This window comes from Xyrauchen texanus, chromosome 16 (genome assembly GCF_025860055.1).
Source record: "Xyrauchen texanus isolate HMW12.3.18 chromosome 16, RBS_HiC_50CHRs, whole genome shotgun sequence".
Classification (NCBI taxonomy): domain Eukaryota; kingdom Metazoa; phylum Chordata; class Actinopteri; order Cypriniformes; family Catostomidae; genus Xyrauchen; species Xyrauchen texanus.
The window spans coordinates 27792933-27814467 of NC_068291.1; the positions used below are offsets into that span (position 1 = coordinate 27792933).

The 21535-nt window shown below is 37.0% G+C and overlaps 2 protein-coding genes across 2 annotated transcripts in view; both read right to left on the reverse strand.

Annotated features, from left to right (window-relative positions):
* Positions 1-293: 293 nt before the first annotated feature.
* On the reverse strand, positions 294-10934 carry LOC127656527 (protein CLN8-like). Its single transcript, XM_052144899.1, has 4 exons — positions 10795-10934; positions 10164-10442; positions 9516-9875; positions 294-3689 (listed from the first exon to the last, which is right to left on the reverse strand). The coding sequence occupies exons 2-4, from the start codon at positions 10353-10355 to the stop codon at positions 3369-3371; spliced, it is 873 nt and encodes a 290-aa protein (XP_052000859.1). The 5' UTR covers positions 10356-10442; positions 10795-10934; the 3' UTR covers positions 294-3368.
* A 2534-nt stretch (positions 10935-13468) lies between these two features.
* The window catches only part of LOC127656798 (disks large-associated protein 2-like), a 215888-nt gene continuing 207821 nt past the window's right edge, over positions 13469-21535 (reverse strand). The window contains exon 15 of the mRNA XM_052145257.1: positions 13469-20938. Coding sequence (XP_052001217.1) covers positions 20738-20938 — 201 coding nt within the window. The 3' untranslated portion in view covers positions 13469-20737. The remainder of the gene's footprint in view (positions 20939-21535) is intronic.

The window sequence follows — 21535 nt, forward strand, 5'->3', positions numbered from 1 at the left end:
ATTTTGAGAAATACTTTGTACTGTAAAGCCCATAATTTTGCATCCTACTGTATTTTATATTTGCCCTTTGATGATGTATATTTGTTGAGGAAATCTCATTCTCTCTTTCCTTATATGTAAGCCAGTGTATTATTTTTTTGTCTCAGTATTGACTGTTATCGAAAATACTGTGAACATCTCAGATATTATATTGCTGTCACTTTGTGGAAAGTTCTTCAATTAGGCTGATCTAAAGTTAGCCTTGAGTAAACATTTGTTTCTAGTGAGAAAACAAAGACAAATATATTCTTTGGGTAAAACTCTTTTATTACTTCTCTTCCAGTTACGCCCCAAAATACCGAATAACATCACAATAGTTTAAGAGCTTTGAATATTGAATTTCATGTCAAAATCTATTCAAACAAAAGCATTTTCTTGCAAGTGTAATAACTTAAATTGAATTGTGTATTAAATAATCACTGCTGTTGGTTACTATTTAAATATACAGTTCAACAGATTGCCAGACAATACATTGTGAAAACACAAGGACAGTTTTTTTTGTTATGGCTTAACGGTATTAAAGCCCAGAGGTTCAAATCAAATATGAATTGTAACAGGAATTCATACAAAAAAAAAAAAAAAAAAATCACTGACTTTAACTTAATAAATACTTGCTAACTTAAAAGAGAGACATATTCATGTCATATTTTGTTCTCATTCAGAGTGTAGTCATACTTAAATAGCTCACAGACCCCGATGGCCCTGTTGACTGTTTCTGACACAAACATTGAATTTATACAAGTCAGCTTTTTTGACTCACTCTGTGACAAGACAGGCTAACAAAAACTTGAAAGGTCCATTTAAGCCAGAAATTGTGCTGCAAGAGTGAAAACACACAACTGAAACCAAAGTCGATGTATTTTAGCAGCAGCTGATATCAGTGGATTTAACACTAGCACTGCAATCAATAATATATTCAAGTGATTACAAACTTTTAAAAAGCAGTTCTGTTATAAATAAATTCCTTCATAATTATGTTTTGTCAATAAAATTCGTATTAATACCTTCGGCTGGATACATAGTTACACTGTAGCAGAGAGACCAGAGCAGGCTTCACATTTGGAAGCTCAGGTCTTTCAACAAGTGCCCAGATTGTTGTTGATTTTTGAGATATGCTACTAATTCAGTAGCCAAGACGAATTCAAGCATCTGATCAAAATGATTAAGATGGCAAAATCCATTACCAGATTTAACCTAGCAGGGACAGGCAATAGGATGATCACAAAACTGAGGCAATGATGAACAATTCTCCATTCCCTTGTTTGTGTTAGAGCCCTTTCAGCCAGTGGCTTTATTCCACCTGTTGCTTTCAGGCAATACCACCTCCTCATCCTCACATTAACTAAGGCTATTGCAAAGATAAAGCATAAAGATGCTGCATGTGTAGTTTTCATCATTCCTTCATACCTAGTTGTTGTATGTTCAGTACTGTATATATGCTTGTGTTTATGTATTTATACATGTACAATAGTATGGCACCATGCCATGTATTGCATCGACTGTATATTTATATATGTTATATGTCATTAATATTTGATGTTGCTTTTGCTCATAAACATAAACCAAAGAAATCAAAATCTCTAGATATTAGTACTACTCAAAATGAATCAAAACAATGTAAAAAAGCTTCTTTGTCATCCTTTCTCCCTCCCTGGCACACACACATTCCATTTTACATAGATAAATCACTTCCAGTCAGATGAAATCCTGTTTATGCAGAAGACAAAGAGTCCAGTCAAGCATCCACACAGTTCAGAGAAAGTCAATGCCTCACCACACAGAGCCTTCAGCTATTAAACAACTGTACACAGTACTTGTAAAAGAAAAACCTTTAGTCAAAGGAAACCAAAATCAAGGTCTGATGGTTTCAAACTGATGTTTTAGTAAAGTAGAGAGATCATGTTCAGTCATGATGCAGTCAGGGCTTTATCACGCGACACTGAAGGACTGGGAGTAACAATTATGAGCCAACTAAGATTAGATCCAAACTTGCAGTGAACTGAAAACACAGACAAGGATCTCAAAGCCTGACAAACATTGTGCAGCACACACTGTTAATGTTTAAAAGAGAAGAGACTCAAGCTACTCAAAACTCAAACAAACATAAAAAGCTTTTCAGGATGCCCAACGCAAGATAAACAGGAAATTTAATTATAACGGAACTTATGGTATTTACAGGACCTTTCACATTGGCTACGTTTAAATGTACACAATAATCTCATTATTGCAATAATTAGAGTATAAGGAATAATTAGATTAAGATGTTTACATGATTTGAGCCAACCACTTCAATCCTGTTTACATAATACTTGACATTACTCTGATTATTTACTGAGACAGGTGATGTTTTAATGCTTTTTTATAAATTAATATTTATTACATAAAACAACTTGTCGCAAATATTTCTCTTTAAATACAGCTTGGCATAAGGAATATTATTCAGTCAGTTTGTGAATCTTTTTGAACTATTTATTAAAATAGTCTGTTTTGATTCACTAAAACGAATCGGTTCACAGAGTAATTTCATAGGAGCATAATAGCAATATCATAATTGCAATACACTGTTAACATGAGCTACAGTTTAATTGCAATATTGCCTTAATCGCATTATAATCACATTATGAGGGTGCGTGTAAACGTAGCCATTGGCAAATGTAGCAACGAGAATTTAATAACTAAGGCTGAATGATTAACCAAAATAAAATCAAGACATGATCCAGTACGATTTTCAAACCACGAAGGCTATGATTAATAAAATAAATAAATTGTCTCATCGTGCATGTGCATGGCTGTTTGTATATAGTGCTTTTTTAAACACATGTAAACGGTATCATTGTTTTACACATGAGGTTTCAGAGTGGCTCTGTGCTCCATACACACACATCTCTGACTGCACGGATGAACGGCTCTATGGGTTTGCACTTATATAGACGACCTGCTATTCTCTATTGAAGTACTGGAAATTATGTGAATGCATTACTTGTTGAATACAAATATCGATACATGGACATAAAGTATCAATACAATATCGTGAGAAATAGAATCACAATATATCGATATTTGATCATTTTTGATAGGGCTATGTCGATACAAAGCGCTATAGCTACTTGAAATACAAAAACCAAACTGAAATAAATGCGCCTTTACATATCTGTGCGGTCACAAAAAAATACAATTGCAGTAGTTAAAGCGCTAAACCTAAAATGTTTCAACCTTTAAGCAATGCTCACTAAAACCAACTCAACTGCACTAAATAGTTCATAACAGTGACCCCATCCACATCTCCTCTCTAGACTGCATTTCCCATTAGATCTAGCCCTTTCAATTGATTAGCTGGCATGGGGCTTGCATTGTGCCTGATCTTCGATTGGTCCATTTTCTGGTGCAAGTTTGTTACCAAAGTTCCAGTCCACAGGATTGAGAAGCTGCATGGTTTTCTTGTGTGTCCAAATAGGGTTGAGAAAGAAGGTAAGCAGGAAGAGACCTGTAAAGAATAGTAGTCTCTGAGCCAATGGAATGTGGGTATTCATCTCCTCCCAATGATTCCAACTCACCAACCACATATAGTAGGTAAGAACCATCCGGCAGTGAAACATATGGATCATAATCCACTGGTTAGCTTTCCAAAACAGAGTCTTTGACCAGCCCGCCTTAGAGAGGGGAAAAAAGAAACAAAATAAGGAGCCCGAGTTAAATTAAAATCAAGTTCAAAACAGGGTATAATTCATTTAACTGTAGTTCTCAGTTAACTACACAGAGGGAATATTTGAATTACAATCTGAATCTACACTGATATACACTGGCCCCCCCAAAATTTGGAATAATGTATAGATTTTGCTCTTATGGAAAGAAATTGGTACTTTTATTCACCAAAGTGGCATTCAACTGATCACAATGTATAGTCAGGATATTAATAACATGAAAAATTACTATTTCAATTTGAAAATTGTTTTCAGAACCTGCCATCGATGTGGCTGTCTGGTCGGGCATTTCTCACGCACCTTACAATCTAGCTGATCCCACAAAAGTTATATGGGGTTAAGATCCATAACACTCTTTTCCAATGATCTGTTGTTCAATGTCTGTGTTTCTTTGCCCACTCTAAACATTTCTTTTTGTTTTTCCGTTTCAGAAATGGCTTTTTCTTTGCAATACTTCTCATAAGGCCTGCACCCCTGAGTTTTCTCTTTACTGTTGTACATGAAACTGGTGTTGAGCAGGTAGAATTCAATTAAGCTGTCAGCTGAGGACATGGGAGGAGTCTATTTCTCAAACTAGAGACTCTGATGTACTTATCCTCTTGTTTAGTTGTACATCTAGCCTTCAACATCTCTTTCAGTCCTTGTTAGAGCCAGTTGTCCTTTGTCTTTGAAGACAGTCAAAGAGGACGACATCAAATCTTCAGTTTTTGGGCAATTTCAAACATTGTATAATCTTCATTCCTCAAAAAAATTATTGAATGACAAGATTCTAGAGAAAACTTTTTTGCCCCTTTTGACCTAATATTGACCTTAAGACATGCCAGTCTATTGCATACTGTAGCAATTCAAAAACAAACATAAAAACAGGGTTAAGCTTCATTTAATGAAACAAATAACTTTCAATTGTGTTTGATATAATGGCATGTGATTTTCTTATACCAAATTAGCAATTTAGCATGATTACTCAAAGATAAGGTGTTTGGAAGGATGGCTGCTGGAAATGGGGCCTGTCTAGATTTGATAAAAAAATGACACCTGTACACCTACATATTTATGTGATTATATAATTAACAGCTTATTTTCAAGTGTCAGATGATGTTTCTTCATTATGAATTTTTCGTGTGCCACACGAAAAGAGCTAGAACATAAAGCAAGCATCTGGGCATTCAGAGGGGTTAAAGCTTGCGCATTAGGATCAGTTGTCTTTACTGATAGGACAGAGGACTAATCTAAACGGCTCTGATTGGCCATTGCCGTTTCATTGCTCAACAGACATGTTAGTGATTGGTTAGAATACTCAACTGCTGCAAAAAACACATTGTAAATATAAACCATTGATGCAACAGTAGCAGACTTAAATTGAACTCTGTAATCATACATTTTCACGATTACATAATCGTGGCAGCCGCGATTATACACACCCGGTCCCTTATCAGGCAAATTAAGCCTCCGAGAGGGATAAAGGCCAATGACAGACGGTGGTGCGACGAGAGAGATAGTTTACGGACATGTCCGTCATGTGTGTGTTTGTCTTTTAAGTTTATCATTAAAACTATTATTTATATTGTCAAGCCGGTTCTCGCCTCCTCCTTCTCATTGAATCCTTTACAGAGATCTTTTGAAATGCTAATGATGATATTGGAGAGCAGCACTGCAGATCGCACTTGAATGAGGAGAGGAAGAAAGAACAGATCACAGTCCAGATGGCACTCCAAACTTCCCAAACAGATTAAGGTGATGTAAATCGCAGAGTATTACAATACAAAATAAGTATATCCAAAAGCAGTGTCGTCGTGAAATAAAGCGGAGCCGTAACCTTGAGCTTGCCTGTCAGAGCGGCTTAAAATGAAACACTGCACTGTTATATACTGTACTAAATGCATCCTTTATAAAATTGAAATAATAAGGAAGCGGACTGTATAAATAAGCACAAACTTCGAAGCTTATGAGTTGTGTGAAAAACAGCATGAGAGAGTTTCAAACTTCTTCCGGCTTATACACTCATCACTGGCGCATGATTGCTGCAGCTAGATTGTGTTTATAGCGATTGCTCGCAACATAGTGAATTATAATACGAGTGTCATGGTGTGTATCTTATGGTGAAGAAAATCGGTGATACGCAGCTCTATAAAGAAGAAAGAGTTGGTTTTTTGTGAGTTAAAGATGGATCGAAATCAAGTGAATAAAAGGGGATGGGTGTTGTCTTGGCCCATTATACAATGCAAAAAAATTTTTTTTATTATTTGTCTTTTTGGTTTGTTTTCCAATATAAATATCTAAAACTTCTTATGTACATTTACTTTAGCAGCTATACTGCAGAAGAAAAATTGTTATCAGAGAATTTTGAATCTAATATTTAATTAATTTTAATATATAAAGAAAATATCGTATTTGAAGCAAGTCCAAATATCTTATTTGTAAATGTATCTTGTTTTAAGGATTTTTAGATAGTGTTAAATGGAAAACAAGACAAAAACACTTAATAAACACTTAAATATGATTTTTTGCAGTGAAATTTTTAATTAAACAATAAAAATCCAAGTAGATTTCCCCCTTTAATTCAGTGAATGACATTTAGAGGTATTTTTAAAAGATGATTTCGTCCTCTTTATTGTTAGTAAGCATGTTTAATACAAACTTTTAAGTCAGGCACAAGCTGAATAGTCAGTTAAGAGCTAAATGATGGCCCGAATAATCGTTCTAATAGTCGATTATTAAAATAATCGTTAGTTGCAGCCCTAGCCTGTGTGAAGCCTCCTGGCAAACAAGTGAGGAGGGGAAGTGAACAGCGTGTAAATGTGCGTGTGAAACAAGCACTTTCTGTAATGAGTGAGAAGATTGTTTATGTGAAAATCATCACACAAAAACAACATATGTAATCTCCCAACGAACTCTGGTCAAGTGGGGAAGTGAACGGTGTGTGAATGTGCGTGCATCTTGAGCCAGTGCAGCACGAGCAGATGCAACAATCACTTTGTGTGAGAAGAATCATCACACAGAATTAACACACATGCAATCTCCCAGCGAACTCTGGTGAGGATTGGAAGTGAACAGCATGTACATGTACGTGTGTGTGTGTATGTTTGTGTCAAGCATGTGCAGTGAAAGCAAACACAACCAGCGCTTTGTCTATTGTGTGAGAAAATCATCACACAGCAACAACACACATGCAATATCCCAGCAAACTCCAGGGAGGAGGGGAAGTGAATAGCATGTAAATGTGAAAGCGTGTCGAGCACGAGCAGCACATGCATATGCAACCAGCACTTTCTCTATTGTGTGATAAAATTATTATGTGAACAAAACACATTTGTCTATCATCCCGGCATACCCAGCGAGGATGAGCAGTGTCGCAGCTTTTCTTGTGAGAACATTCTCTCTTTGAACACAACACAGAAACTATTTGATGACTCGGCTGTATTTGGTGGAGCAGGGGCGGGTTTCTCCACCGAGCGCTGATCAGAAATAGAGCAGAGTAATTCAGACTGAGTCACCGGTGACTTTTTGTGACCCATAGCATCATCTTGAGCCAACCACGAAATTTCGTGTCACATCCATGACTCAGCAACTCAGCTTAAAGGGGTCATGACATGGGTTTTTTTATTGTATTATTATGTTCCCTTAGGTGCAATTATAGTATTAATATATTTTTTTTTAAGAAAAACTTTTAAAATCTAGTGATTTATGACCTTTTCCCACCCTGTTTCTCATCCTCTGATTCAAACAGTCTGTTTTGGGGGCGTTTTCCATTTAAGACTTCAGTGTTAACGCCCACTGTTATGATTGGCTAACGTCAGTGCCTATGTATCAATTATTGACACCCCAGCCAGAACAATATGCAAGTAAACTAAGTAAAAACACTGTGATTATTCATAATGAATGAAATTGCGCTTTAAAAAGTAGTTTAAAGTTTAAAATAGATTACTTACAGTTTGCGTCGTCGTTGTTCCCAGAATAGTCGGCACGGACTTATCTTTGAGCAACAGTTTTCTGGCAAAGCCAGCATCATATTGAGATTTGTTCTCAAAACAGTCATCCTTAAAATGTACAGAACAAACGCTTAAGTTAACACTGCCGTGACTGGGACGTCCGCAAAAAATAAACTGCATCCATTTTTCCCTGACGTCTGGATCTTTTGGCAGCTTATTCAGAGGTTTTGTTTGACCACAGCCAGGAACAGCACATCTGTGTGGCATCGTAATTTTCCTGTGCACAAGTAGTCTCTGTCAGAGCTCGCTGTCCATCGACTGAACACTTGTGAGGCGCACGGCGATACAAAATGAGCGTAGTTGTCTTGCGCTTAAAGCGTAGTTATCTTGTGCTGGAGGCGGTCATATGCAAACGCTGGTACGTCACTTCTAACCGTCACGTCACTTCTAACCATGAATCCAGAACGAGCTGTATTTTGAGCTTGATTAAATAAATGATTCGTTTAGAATGGGGAGGACGTCTTAAAATATTAAACTTGCAGGACGTTTTAATGATACAAAGACCTCTTATATACCAAAAGATCAAGGCAAATTTGGTTTCTCATGTCATGACCCCTTTAAGTTGACGGCTGGTTTTGAACCGCAGTCAACACTTATGGGGCTTTTCCACTGCATGGTACAGAGTGACTCGTCTCTGCTCACTTTTTGGAGGTTTTCCACTGTGGATAGTACCTGGTACTTTTTAGTACCACCTCAGTCGAGGTTTCAAGCGAGCCGAGCCGATAATAAATGTGAGATCACATTTGTTCCCGAGGAACGGGAGGGAGAGTGCCCTGGACTCGGCCACAGCGTTATTGGAGTCCACGATGGAGGATGGTACGTTTTTTACATTAACTCTATATTCTGCTTGAAAGATTAACTTTATTTAGTTGACCAGCTACTGGAAAGCTTGCTTCTAAAACAACCAATCCAATTTAACTGTTACACTTGTTTAAAATCACCATGCAACAACTGCTTTATGCAGCACAATGAGCTAGCAGCTTACAGCTAGTCATGTTATTATTTATGGTCAGTAATTTTTGTGTCACGTTTAAGATGATGTCACGGCAGAAGAGGCGGCGCAACTACGACGATCAGCCTATAATCCCACCCACGTTAAGTGGAAAAGCAAGCTCAGAAAAGTAAAGTGAGCAGAGTCGAGTTGAACTGTAATGTGCAGTGGAAAAATGCCATTAGTGAGGCGGGTTAACACGCAAGCCGATCTCCAGGACAATCAATGACAAATGTCCTGATGCGTCTGCAGGAAAGTCAAGTCCATTGTAGGGTGTCCGTCGATGGTAAAGAGAGGGCTGTTTAAGATGAGATGATTGTCGTAGTCAAGACGAGACAATGTTGGTCTTGAAGGAAGAAAATTCTGAAGAAATGGTGTTCGTGCACCCGCTTATATAGGCAAAATATGCCTAAAGGAGCAGGGCTCAAACACCATTGCAATCATAAAATTGCCGTTATTATACAAGGGCTTCAACTAGGTTGTCAGAGAAGGAATTCCCCAAAAGCGTTTACCGCAATGTCAAGTGAACTGAATCGATAAGGAACTTGCGGAATAGAGGAAGAAAAACATGCACTTTTGCCACATGAAAACAGAAGTGAAACAGGCCTGCAGAGTAGAACGCGTGTTTAAGCAGCTCACTGACGGCTTTTGTTTATTTGCTAGTTTGACACTTCAAGAAGCTTTTCCCACACATTCCATTTGAGGCATTTCCTCAGTAACAATATCAGTGACAAACTGATTAAGTTGGCAAGGAAAACAAAACATATTTTTTTTTTTTATACTTTTGCCCCTCACCTTAAGCAACATCCAGGAGATGCAGGTGAAGGGGGTGCTCATCTCGAGCAGCAGGGTCACCATTGGGAGAAAATGACCCAGCCAGTCACACATGACTGCCCCCACAAACCCTAACAGAGCAAAGAAGTGGTGCACAGCTAACGGCAGGTCAAAGGACCGGAACGCCACATTGGATGCATGTAGGGCCATATTTTCAAACAGGAAGAACCCAGTAGCAGTCAGCACGTTAAACCAAGACCAGTTTTCCTGCCCAAGAATCTTATCTGAATAGACAGCAGAGTCCTCCAGGAGTGCTCGAAGTCCCGCCACCATGCTCTGGATGCCAAACACTGCCCGTGTTGCAGCTAAATCCCAGAAGACCTTCAAAGAAAAAGATAAAGATAGTTACGCCAAAAAAACACATATAATTTTTTATTAATGTTCATAATCAGAGCACAAATCAGCTTTGATCTTGGTTTTCACAATCAGTTTCCAAATGACAAAAACACTTTACATAGACACAAAAATTATGGCATGACTGTATCCTCTTTGGATTTTAGTAGAAAAAGTGCATCTATAAATCCATACTGATATTATAACTGTCTGTTATTCAGAATGTCAACTAAACAATGTAACCCACTGATATAATATTAACAAATAAATAAGCACCTTTTCTTTGGCAGACAGCGACCGGTAAGTAAGAAATAGCAGTTTAGATATGACGTGGAAGAAGAGAAAGATGAGGGTGTAGAAGATGAAGCCCAGGCTGATGATCTTCAGACGAATGTTCTGAAAAGAGTAGTCCATGCTTAAGTTGTGACCCATGGCTGGTGGTATTAAATTATCTGGCGAGGAGGACATTGCTCCGTTCTTTGCATGAAAGAATGTTACAGCAGTGTTCTTCCGTTATATGCCACTGCCAGGTCTCATCTAAAACCAATTACAAGCCTGTAAAAAGGAAGCCACTTCATTATTATATTATACAGACACAACCTCCATCTGCCCTCCTTAAATGTGCATTACTCATTAATACAATAGTCTGCCCTTAACCAATATATGAAACTAATTTCTGACCTAAAACACCACTTAGTAAAACAGCAGTTAGAGAAACTTATAACACTAGCACTGATGATACTGATAAGAAAACTAGCTACTTGTACATTAACACCTTTAATCTAGAGTATTTGTTATATACACAAAGTATAAATAAAAATTATTCCTTTAATTCCGCAGTCTCTGCTGTGTTGTGACGTCTTTGATGTGTTTTTGAAAAGTTACATTGTGAAATCTTTGTTCTTACCTTAAGTAGACTCAGACCGAAGGATTCGGTTTTCGCTTTGTTTCCACGAAACACATTACATCCATCGTTTCAAAATCTAAAGATCTCGTAGAGCTATCAAGCGTGTCCTTTACCTTCATCAACACAGCGGCATTTGCGAGACAGGCAACCGTCATATGACCTCACTCAATCACATGACCAGGCTCACTGATAAACTGTCCTTTGTCGACCTCTGCTGGCAGTAATGAGAATCATATCCAAATGTGTCAACGACTTTTTTTTGATGGAGGACAAAACCTGCCAAAATAATTAATAAATATATACACAAAGAAATAATGAAATGTGCGAGGATATGTGCAAATTCTTAAACAAATAAATAAATGCACCCATAAATGCAAAAATGTTAACGGAAATGCACAATTAAAAAGTTGATTTTTAAATATTTCTATACTTCTTTAATCATATTTTTTTTCTGTATGTTGTTCCATATTTATATTTCTTTCGTACAACCTGCAAATGAGAGGATGTCAATCAAACATCAGTAGGCAGAATTTATGAGGTGATGGGCCGTGGCCGTGTGTCTGTTTGCTGAGTGAGGGAGTCTGAGTGGTTGGCTTGTCAAACTGGTTGACATGATTTCTAAAAGCTGTTTCTGGTTACAGTGATAGCGAGGAGAGACCTCAAAATCAGCCAAAACGCCAGAGAGGAGAGAGAGGAGTATGCATCTTTGACATCTGTTTATATTGAGTGTTTGATACTTTGAGTATTGTGAAGAAGTTTATGTTTATTTTGAGAGTGAATTATTGACTTAGTGAAAAGCCAATAGAAGAACTATAGAAATGTAGGATTCAATTTTCTTGCACAACAATTTCTTTGTTTATATTGCATTGTTTTTGCATTGATGAAAGCATTGATTTATTTATTTATTTGTATATCTCCTCACACATTTATTTATTTATGCACAAATATATGGATTTATTTACTTATTTATTGATGTATTTGTGTATTTATTTATTATTTTGCAGATGTTGTGTGGATGAAGAAATCTGCATAAATAATAAATAAATAGACAAATATATCTATAAATAATTAAATAAATCCATATATTTGTGCATAAATGAATTAATAATTACATGTGCGAGGAGATATACAAATAAATAAATAAATAAATGCACCCATTAATTAAAAATAATACAATATAAAATGTTTGGGGAAATGTAAAAATGTTAAATGTTAAAAAAGGAAATGTAAAATATAAAGTTGATTTTTAATTTTATATTTCTTTAATCATTAATTTATTTATGTATGTAGTTTCATATGTATTTTTCCTTCATGCAACATGCAACTGATGTCAATCAAACATCAGTAGGCGGACTTTATGCCACCATTGGCTGATTATTTTTAAAGTGCTTCACTTGACTATGACATTAAAAAAGACAATACCCAATTTTAACAATCGATCAACAAATAAAGTTTAGCAAAGATCTCACTTTTATGACTCTCCAAACTATTGACTGCATTCCCAGAGCAACTCTGCTGTCTACCTTCTCTTCACCATGGTGAAACTGCAAACTCCAGCCAAGAACTGATGCACCTGGTATCCATAGTTGAACTGCGATGCATGAACAGCTGATGACATCCTCTCATTAACATGTAGCATGAAGGAAAAATAAACAACATTAATGACTGATTAAAGAAATTTAGAAATGTGGAATAAAAATCTACTTTTAATTTGGAATTTACTTAAAAAATTTGCATTTCCCCTACCATTTATTTATTTATATATTTTATATCTCCTCACACATTTAATTATTTATTTATGTATGACTATGCAGATTTATTTATTTATTTGTGTATGTATTTATTTATTATTTTTGCAGGTTTCGTCCTCCATAGTTTTTCCTCCATACATACCCCTCAATGGAGGACAAAACTATTTGGTCAAAAATGAGTTAAGACTTCTAATGGGCTTAATGACTGAATTATTTACAATGTATGATCATAGCAATAATCAAGTCGTGAAAAGAAACACAAAAATCCAGATAACCAAATAAATAAATAAGGTAAAATTTGTGTAAATAACACTATTTAAACATTGAATGAATACATAAAAAATAAATTATGTCCCGTTTCGTGATAAATGCATTACCACTAATCTACCCATAACATGTTTGACTGGCTGGTAGAAAAACTTTAAAGGCCTTTTTCTCTGTTTCTTTGTTTGCGTAGTTACTGCACTTAGCCTTTGTAGGGCAGTATGGGTGCAATGCAAAATAAATAAATAAAAACAACCCGTTGTGTTATTAATGTTGTTCATGTGTTTAGAGAACACCGTCAAATGATTCAAGACAATCTACATAAATTGTTTCATTCAAAAAATTTAATGACTGAATTATTTACAATGTATGATCATAGCAATAATCAAGTCGTGAAAAGAAACACAAAAATCCAGATAACCAAATAAATAAATAAGGTAAAATTTGTGTAAATAACACAATTTAAACATTGAATGAGTATATAAAAAATAAAATAGACTGGATTTAACAATAAACAACATTCAAAAAGTGATTTGGAAAAGCAACAAAGCAGGAAATCCCACAGTTAGCATCAGAAATGGTGCATGCCACGCCCAACCCCCCCACCCCAAAAAATCAAATCAAACAATAAGGAAGAGAAGAAAAAGTGTTTTGCTTCAACAAAGGATCAATAATGTTTTTATATATTTATTTATATATATATATAACTATTTATATAATTCTGTACAAATAATGAATATTTGGTTTTATATTCACCCTTCATATAGATATGATATACATTATAATAATTGAAAATATTCTCAGCTAAACAACTACCTTTCTCATTTGATAATTTCACTACGTTTGTGTAATCTTTTCACATTCTGAGATCCAGGATCAATCCAGTCCCAAACTGAAGCTTTTCTACAGTAAGAAACAGAGTCATCTCAGTCAACACCAGACCCGTACTGAAGGCCCACATTTTTGAAAATACTGTGGTCCGGAGGGTAAATCATTTTGAATGGATCCTGTCGTTCCTTTTTAAATACTCACATATGATCTATTTTGATGAAAATATGATGTGAGTAAATGTACATATGGATTGAATAAATGTATGTGTGTTTCATGAAAGCTTATTTAAACTAGACAATCACCCAGTGCAACCCTGTTAAAGTAAATATGGCCATCATATAACAAATAAAGATTTGATAACTGATTCAACTGTTTTTAATTGTCTCTAAGAAGGGAGTGAGCATTTGTTCTGTCAGATATCTGTGTAGGTCAGCTCACTGTCGCGCTTTTAGATTGTCATGTTAAAATGATGATGTTGATAATAATAAGCATGGGGATGACACCTTGTGTGAGGATAGCAGCCGAAACCGCTCAAAGATGTGGCACATGAACATATTTGGCACATAAACACTGCCTGCATCATAGCAGCATGGCATGTTTGCATATTAAAATTATATTTCTTTTGTATATGGGAAAAAACATTACATTAACAAAACATTAAAAAAAGAATAAAACTTTGCAAAATTAAATGAAGCGGTTTGTCAGTGTCTGTTATTTTTTTTTAGATGGATTCAAGTATATTCCAACAGTCTGACTAATTTGTAAGGTTCAGGAGAGCATCACAAATGATCTGTGGATTTCTGCAACCCCTGATGCATGTTGTCTCAAGATCTGAGGGATACGATTCAATCTGTAAATTGCTAGGAGCTTGATCCAAATGATTCACAAAATAATCAAAGCTTTTGTTAGCGTGAAATGCAAGTTGGCACATTGTAGCTTTGTATAAAATGTTAAGTTTAACATTTGTGTTTTGAAAAAACAATCAAAACATGAACTAAAACTAACACTATCTGACCTGAAGTCAGTTTCATTGATTAAAAGCCCTCTTGGATGAAATAGTGTAATTGTGTTTGAACAAAGACTTTAAACAAGAACAGTATTACTGTAGAGAAATTAAAAGAAAATATCTGCTTTTAACTACAAGCTCCCATCAAGGCCACATACTAGTAAAGAAAATTGAGACAATTCAGCTACAGTGCAAGGAAGTTGAGTGAAAATTATAAAACTTATCTCTGGGCTCTCCTCCTATTACACACTGAAGCAGAGTGCATAAAAAAAGTTTGTACTGTTGTCATTTGAAATGAGATGAGACTCTGAGTTAAAGGTTCAATTTGCTGTACAGTGAATGCCTATAGCGCAGTATAGTGGAATAGATAATAACAGTAATAATACAAAAAAAAAAAAAGATCTTTCTGAAATGCCATTGGTCTGGGTGAAATACTTAGTTGTGTTGCAGTGGCTTGGTAAATCCTGACCATAGTCGTTGGGTTTTTGAGGCTGTCGGCAGTGACACTTCCTCTCTCACAACAGTTCTGGTTATGCCAGAGAGACACAAACCTTAATGTTACTTAATATTAACCCTCATGTTGTGTTCGGTCAATTTGACCCGAAGAAGATTTTCTTTTGCTTGGAAATGCAAGTTAATGTTATCCTATTGGAATGTAACTTATTGACTTTGCTCGCACAGGGTATCACAACTCCCCCTCCCCCAACAATTATATTTTTCTTAACGGTTTTATCCCCCAACTTGTTACACTTTTGGTGTTCCTTGTCAAAAATGACCAGCCTAAAAAAATTTCTTATACATCTCTCATTATGCTATAATATCACCAAATATTGGATTAGATCTTTTTGCCATCTTGTTTTCTTTCACTTAGCACAGGGTTTGTATTTCTTTGGGAACTTATTGATCATAGGCCTCACTGACCTTATGCACCTCCATTTTTAAGTGAAAAAAAAAGCATTATTTGTGGATAATCTTGGCAATATTAAATTAAATATTCTGTACTATTTATCACACCTGTATCCTTTAATGTTTAACCAGGAAGTTTGTTTTGAAATGCTTTTATTTTGTACAAAATGGCACAAAGTCACACTTGTGGTGTTCCCGGTCATTGAAAATGATCAAAAGAGATAAAAAATAAGAGAAAAAATTAATGATCAGGAGCATGTTCATGTTCACATACTGTATGTTCATGTGTGCTTGCAAACATAAAGGCCTCGGACCTGTGCACGCGCACTTATACATGCGCATGCACACACAAACACACACATGCTCACGTATATGCACAAACTCTTTTGAGTATTACATGCTTACTTTTTCACAGAGATAAACTTTATCCTACCCTGAACTGCATCCAACATTCATTCATCAATCCAACATTATCACATACGCACACACACACATGCTCACGTACACGCACAAACTCTTTGAGTATTACATGCTTTCTTACATGTTCATGGTCACATATGCGCATGTGTGCTTGCAAACACAAAGGCCTCGGACCTGTGCACGCACGCACGCACGCACGCACACACACACACACACACACATACATGCACTTGTGGTGTTCCACAAACTCTTTGAGTATTACATACTTTCTTACACGTTCATCTTCAAATATGTGCATGTGTGCTTGCAAACAAAAAGGCCTCGGATCTGTGCACATACACACACATGCACGCACACAAACACACACATGCTCACTTACACAAACTCTTTTGAGTATTACATACTTCACAGAGTACTTTTCACAGAGATTAACTTTATCCTACCCTGAACTGCATCCAACATTAACACATTCACAAACATGCACACACACACACACACACACACACACACACACACACACACACACACACACACACACATGTTGTGTTTCCATGTTTTATGGGGACTTTCCATAGACATAATGGTTTTTATACTGTACAAACTTTATATTCTATCCCCTAAACCCAACCCTACCCCTAAACCTAACCCTCACAGAAAACTTTCTGCATTTTTACATTTTCAAAAAACATAATTTAGTATGATTTATAAGCTGGTTTCCTCATGGGGACCGACAAAATGTCCCCACAAGGTCAAAAATTTCGGGTTTTACTATCCTTATGGGGACATTTGGTCCCCACAAAGTGATAAATACACGCTCACACATACACACACACACACACACACACACACACACGCACGCGTGCGCACACACACACCAAACTGTCATTGCCTTACCTCTCCAATAGAATCAATAGAATTGTGGTGTTCCCAGTCAAAGAAGACCGAACATTGAAAATGAATGGGGAAGATCACAAAAAGCAGGACATTTATTTTGAAATGCTTTTATTATTAAATGCTTTTATATTCTGAAAAGGGGCACAAAGTAACACTTGTGGTGTTCCCTGTCAAATCTGACCATTGTGACAAAGAAAACTGACCTCAGCCTATTTACACATTAACACTGTGTGGCAGGGCGGAGGGCGGTGCCGGGACATCTGCCAGGGGAGGGGGTAGGCCGACCGCCCGGAGGCGGTGAACGGCCACCGTCTGCGAGGCGAGTGGGGACTGGACTCCCCGACCGCCTAGAGCGATGGAGCCGCTGCTAGGGGTGGAGTAGTGTCCTGCCATCCCCCAGAAATGCGGAGGGGTCGACAGAAGACCGCCGTCCGCGAGGGGAGGAGGGAAGTGACTCCCCGACCGCCTGGAGTGGTAGGGCCGCTGCCAGGGGCAGAGGAGTGTCCCCAGGGGTCGCTGTGAACGCGAAGGGCCGTTCTTTCCGCCGGGGGTCGTGAGTCTGACTCCGGTCCGCCCGGGGAGGAGCGGCTTTCGTCCACCTGAGAGGGTGGAGGAGTGATCGAGGACCATGCGACGGTGTATCAGAGAACCGGCGAGTACGTTTTTTGTCCCCTCTCTCTCTCCTCTCTCTCTCACTGCCGCTCCGCATTGGCCTTTTCCTCTTGTTTATATTTTAGTGTTTTTTTGGGGGGTACTACACTGTTACAGGAAGTACCCCCCCTATTTAATTATTCCTGTTTCCCTCGCCTTGTCCCCTCCCTCGTCAAGGTAGACGGGGATGACCTGCAGGCAGAAGGCACGCCCCTCCCCAGGGAAAGGGGGGTGTACGTCATGCCGGGGGCTCCCCAGCCTGAGAGAACGAGGGAGGAATGTGGCAGGGCGGAGGGCGGGGCCGGGTTGTGATTCTACACACCCGGTCCCTTATCAGGCTAATCAAGCCTCCGAGAGGGATAAAGGCCGACTGCGGAGGATGGTGAGAGAGAGAGAGATCGTTTATGGACATGTCCGTCGTGTGTGTGTGTTTGTCTTTGGTTTAAGTTCACCATTAAAATATTATTTATATTGACAAGCCGGTTCTCGCCTCCTCCTTTCCATCGAACTGCGTTACACACTGTCATATAAAAAGCATTTTGTGTCTTCATGCACATGACTGACAATAGCTTTTTGCATGTGCCTTGCAAATGTGTGCTCTGCATGTGAAACACATTACTTATGAAAAAAATATAATCAAAGAAAATTCTATTGGAAAGGGGTCACTGTCGGGCGAAGACAGTTCTGACAATGTTAGATGGATGAATGGATGTTGAATGCAGTTAATCTGATAAAGATAAAGTTAATCTCTGTGAAAAGAATGCATGTAGTACTCAAAAGTGTTTGTGCATGTACGTGAGCATGTGTGTGTGTGTGTATGTGCGTGTGCACAGGTCCGTAGTCTTTATGTTCGCAAGCACACATGCACATATGTGAACATGAACATTATGAACATGCTCCCGAACACTCAATATTTCTCTTATTTTGATCTCCCTCATTAATTTTAAATGGCCAGTCATTTTGTACCGGGAACACCACAAGTGTGACTTTGTGCCATTTTGTACAATATAAAATAATTTCAAAACAATCTTCCTGATTTAACATCAAAGCACACTGGTGTGATAAACAGTACAACATTTTTAATATAATATTGCCAAAATAATCCACAAATAATGCTTTTTTTTTTCACTCAAAAATGGAGGTACATAAACTTAGGTCAATGAAGCCTACGATCAATAAGATCCAAAAAGAAATACAAAACCTGTGATAAGTGAAAAAAAAAAACAAGATGGCAAAAAGATTTAATCCAATATTTGGTGATAATATAGCATAACAAGAGATTTATAAGCAATTTTTAATAGGCCGGTCATTTTTGACCAGGAACACCAAATTAGGTAAACAATTTCAACACAGCACTAGGGTTAATAGAATTTCAAACTCTTCTCAAAACTCAACCTGTTAGAGCCGAATCACTGGACGTTAGTGCCAAGAATGGACTTTCTCTCTGAACTAATAAGCAGGTATATTAAATTATAATTTCAAAAAGACACCTACATTTTAAAATAAATTAAACAATTGCATAACAATTCAAAGCAGCATTGATCTTTTCTTTCTTGATAATCTGGTATAATCAACCATCATGTGTTTTGCAGTCGCCTGTTTTGACTTACTCAAAATAATTACGTTAAATTTAACTTATCGATAAGTTATGGCTTTAAATATAATCCTGCAAGTTCTCTCAGATCTGTGTGGTACAGTATGTTGACTGCAGTCTTACATACTAATACATTAAGTGAGAAAAACACACATTATATAATCTGTTAAATTTCAAAATTACACATAGACTACAACAGAGGCATCTTACTGTCAGCCTTAACTAAAGACAATGACAGTGTGGTTTTTCATTCATCAATCAATTGTAGGAGATAAAAATATTCTCTGAACTTTTTCAGGTGACTAAAATTTAAACAAAGGAGTCACTTCTAAGAAAACCATTGTCAATATCCAAGTCGTCCCATGATGGGAAAACCTCTGTCTCTCTCCTTCAGCATAGACAAAATCATTGATTCTCTTTGTCAAGACCACAGAAAGGACACAGAAGCCAGACCAATGATAACAGTAGATGGTGAGAAAAATGGTGTGATCAAAATAAAATAAAAAAGATTTGACTGGTGAATGACCAGGTGAAACATTCAGAGAGATAAAATGATAAATCGATAGTTACATAAACCCTTGCAATTCAACTGCAACAATATCTGTGAGAACTTCAGTTAATTCATTTCCCTTGGAAATACATTCAGACATAACATTTAGAAGAAAGTGCAAAAATGCATTTTTTAATCTTTACATGGATGAATTCAGGTTTTAAGCAAATGCTTCCAAAAACCTAGTTCCTCTAGAAAGTATACAGTGGTGTGATAGCTGTATATTTGATATCAGTTCATACAAGAATAATAAAAATGGCCTTTTCTAACCAGTTCTGATCTCTAATTCTGTCTAGATCTTTAATAAACCCTCAGGCTGAGGTTTAAATGCTCTCATAACAGTATATGACCAATGAAGATCCTCTGTTATTAAAGGCTTTGACTGCCAGCACTGGCCTAATTCAGTCCAAAATGTACAGTGTAATTGATTTATTTTAGTACTGGCACTTCATGAGAAAAATACTATGAAAAAAGCATAAAGTCAGAGGGAGAGAGAGACAGACAGAGCAAGTCAAGATTAAATGTATGAATGGAAGGACAAAGCTACAAAACCTCAAAAAGTGGAATAGATTTTAAGTACATTTTCATAACTTAAAAATATATATTTTTAATTCAGTTTCAAAGTCAAGTGAACTGTTAAACTTGAGGCCTCGAAATGTAGATTGTTTCCAATTTGAAAAGTGCTAAATGGATATCATAAAGACTCATAGAGGGATTCAGACTGAGCAAGTGTTATTCAGGTGTATTTATAGCTGTCAGGCAACTTCATTGTCATGTGCGTCTACAATGTGCAAAATGTGTATTTTGGTGAAGCATGACTCCCAAAACACAGGGGAAATTTGTATGAAACTGGTATGAATGGAACATGCTGCAGGCAGTTCCAAAATATGGTTCAAAACCTTTGACACAGTTAAAGCAGTTTTAGAAGATTAAAATACTGAATTTGTAGAATGTTTGAAATAGACCATTTCCAATGATTTCCTTGATGAATGAAGTGTGGCATTTCTAACTTGCTCGGAGAATGATGATGATTGCGTGATAAAGATGTGCAGATCACTTTCTGTTTCCTGTGTCTCTCAGAGCCGTGTTTGGGCCTCAGGAATATAGATCTCGATGCTGTCAGCCCGCTCTGATACTGAGTTTTGGCGGAAAGAAGCTGCGCGTTTGGCCGCCATAAGGCGCCGTCTCGCCTCTTGTCTATGACGGTCAGGGAGGTCCAGAGATTTCTCCCTCGTCATGCCTTTACGCAATGTCTTCTTTGGTAAAGGTGGCGGGAGCTGGAACAATGACAAATGTAAACAGTTTTCCAAACAAAAGATTTGAATGTATTTGATACATATGGGTTCTAGTCCAAATCCTAGTGAGCTGATAATTTTAAGGCATTATAGACATTTATGGTTAATGTGTTTTTTAAGCCAACATCCTATTCTATACTTTAGGATTATTAGGGTTTTTCCGAAATCCCTAAACAAAGACTCCATCTACCAAACTTGATACAGACCTTCAGACTGTTCTGACTTAGTATGTTTTTTCCAACTGATCAGACTTAAGGTTTTCCCCTGGTGGGCAATCAAATATTCCATAGACTTACATTAACATAATGTACAAGTCAAATCTCTTCAAACTCCAGCTGTCAAAAAACTGAGTGAGCTTAGCAACTCTAAGATGCTACCTTAGAAGGCAGCTGTCTATGTAGAATGTAAGCAACAAGGCAGCTCACTAAGTTTTGGAACAGATTTGTTTGATAATTTTTCCATTTTAAATGTGTCAAGTCATATCTGCAGGACATCTGACTAGGGAGGGAGATATGTAACATTATGTATTTAATTACCTAATTAAAATTCATGTTAATAGAATAACGTCATCTGGTTGTC

Bases quoted from the DNA above. Each gene is read 5' to 3' on its own strand.
- LOC127656527 (XM_052144899.1), bottom strand. From the start codon at position 10,355: ATGTCCTCCTCGCCAGATAATTTAATACCACCAGCCATGGGTCACAAC. The intron at 9,876-10,163 runs GTGCTTATTTAT...TTTTCTTTGAAG, and splicing joins CGCTGTCTGCCAAAGAAAAG to GTCTTCTGGGATTTAGCTGC. The intron at 3,690-9,515 runs GTGAGGGGCAAA...CCCCTCTCTAAG, and splicing joins TCTCCTGGATGTTGCTTAAG to GCGGGCTGGTCAAAGACTCT.